Genomic DNA, 2,047 nt, shown 5'->3' with positions numbered 1-2,047 from the left:
ATATTCACCTTCCCGTTCACCCCTACTGCATCCCACAGGCGCGGCAACTCTTTTGTTTTGTATTGTCGGGTACTACGCCCTTCTGAGGACACCTGTGGCCAAGGACCGTTTGGCCGAAGCTCGGGGAGCAGACGCGGGTGAGGATGCTGCGCTGTTGGAAGCCATGCCTGAGGAGGATGGTAGCGACATGACTGCTGAGCAACGGAGTGCGATACTTCGGAAGGTACGTGTGATAGTAATGATATATGTGTTGTTTTGTTGACGGTTATGGATGGATTGTACATGTGTGGGATGTACGAGTGCATTGGGTGACTGGGAGAGATGTTGTCCCTGTCTCGTATATAATTCTCAATGATTGGTGGAATAAGGTGGATTCGTTGGAAGCGTTTTGAGGGTCTTTTAAACGGCCTTGTCTGTCTGTTGTCGATACCAGGGACGTGACCGCCGAGCAATGGTATGAGATAGTGTCACGGGTGCATCCGTTAGTTTATTTGGAGTTTAGGGTTGTAGGGTTTATTGCCTGTGTATGTTTAATGCGGCATGTGTGCGCCAGACGCCGCCCTACTAGCACGTATTAACGACCACTCAACAATATCCAAACTTCCTACTATATACATAAGCCAAATACCACCACTATCACGTATCACTAAACTACCCACTATAGACATAAACTAAAAATATCCTCACTAGCATGTATCACTAAATTACCATACTAAATACATAAACGAATCACCCTCACTAGCACGTATCACTATACTACCATACTAAATACATAAACAGAAACACCCTCACTAGCACGTATCACTAAACTACCTTACTATATACATAAACAGAAACACCCTCACTAGCACGTATCACTATACTACCATACTAAATACATAAACAGAAGCACCCTCACTAGCACGTATCACTAAACTACCATACTAAAAACAGAAACACTCTCACTAGCACGTATTACTAAACTACCATACTAAATACATAAACAGAAACACCCTCACTAGCACGTATCACTAAACTACCATACTAAAAACAGAAACACCCTCACTAACACGTATCACTAAACTGCCATACTAAATACATAAACAGAAACACCCTCACTAGCACGTATCACCGGCATCCCAAGACTATCACAGTCCCACTCGCCAACATCTCACCTACTTAATAACCCCGAGAACTGCCACTCACACCTTCACATATTCAGGTAGCGCCAAACGCCGCGCTTGTACTGACCTTCTTCACCATCACACTGTCGCTGTGGCCTGGGCTCATCTCGGCGGTGCCGTGCTATTCCAACCCCAAATGGACTGGGGATTGGTGGCCCGTGATTCTGTTGCTGATCTTCTCAGCCACAGACACGCTGGGCCGTTTCTGTGTGCCCTATCGCATGGGCCTGACCGCCTCCAATATCTGGATCCCAATCTTCCTGCGAGCGCTTCTTATACCCTGTCTGATCATGGTCGTCAAGGGTGTTGTGTATGTAATGTGTTGTGTATGTAATGTGTTGTGTATGTAATGTGTTGTGTATGTAATGTGTTGTGTATGTAATATGTTTGTATGTACTTGTTAATTGCACACATGCTTGCACGTGGCTGTTCATTGTTGTTTCGTCTCGTACATGGTATTGTTAGCTGTGTGCACCCTGCCTCATCATAGTCGTCAATTATATAGTTATTACACATGTGCTTGCTCATGTATATATATTGTCTTTTTGTACATGGTATTGTCACTGCTTTACGTTAAGGCGTTAAGGCGTTTTATATTCGTAATCTACAAGATTGCTTAGACCCAATATGAGTCTTTTGCTAGGTGAGTCATTGTCAGATACAGAAATATGTTAATTTATTATCTCGTATTTATAAATGTATTTATCTCACATTTTTAAACGTGTATATAAGTATCTATCTCAGACATCGAAATTTATAAATTCATTTACCTCAGTAATATAAATATATGTATTATTTTATCTCAGATCTATAGATTCATCTATCTCAGATATAAAAATATACAAATTTATTTAGGTGAGTCAATTCAGACATATATTATAATA

General features: G+C 41.7%; 1 protein-coding gene across 1 annotated transcript; it reads left to right on the top strand.

Annotated features, from left to right (window-relative positions):
- Nucleotides 1-1,201: 1,201 nt before the first annotated feature.
- Nucleotides 1,202-1,513, top strand: SARC_14882 (hypothetical protein; the record flags this gene model as incomplete). Its single annotated transcript, XM_014290987.1, has 1 exon — nt 1,202-1,513. A coding segment is annotated over one exon (312 nt), but the record flags the coding sequence as incomplete, so codon positions are not given.
- Nucleotides 1,514-2,047: the final 534 nt, after the last annotated feature.

Source organism: Sphaeroforma arctica, assembly GCF_001186125.1.
Source record: "Sphaeroforma arctica JP610 unplaced genomic scaffold supercont1.5242, whole genome shotgun sequence".
Lineage (NCBI taxonomy): Eukaryota > Ichthyosporea > Ichthyophonida > Sphaeroforma > Sphaeroforma arctica.
The sequence above is the reverse complement of the archived record's forward strand: the minus strand, read 5'-3'. Positions and strand labels throughout refer to the sequence as shown.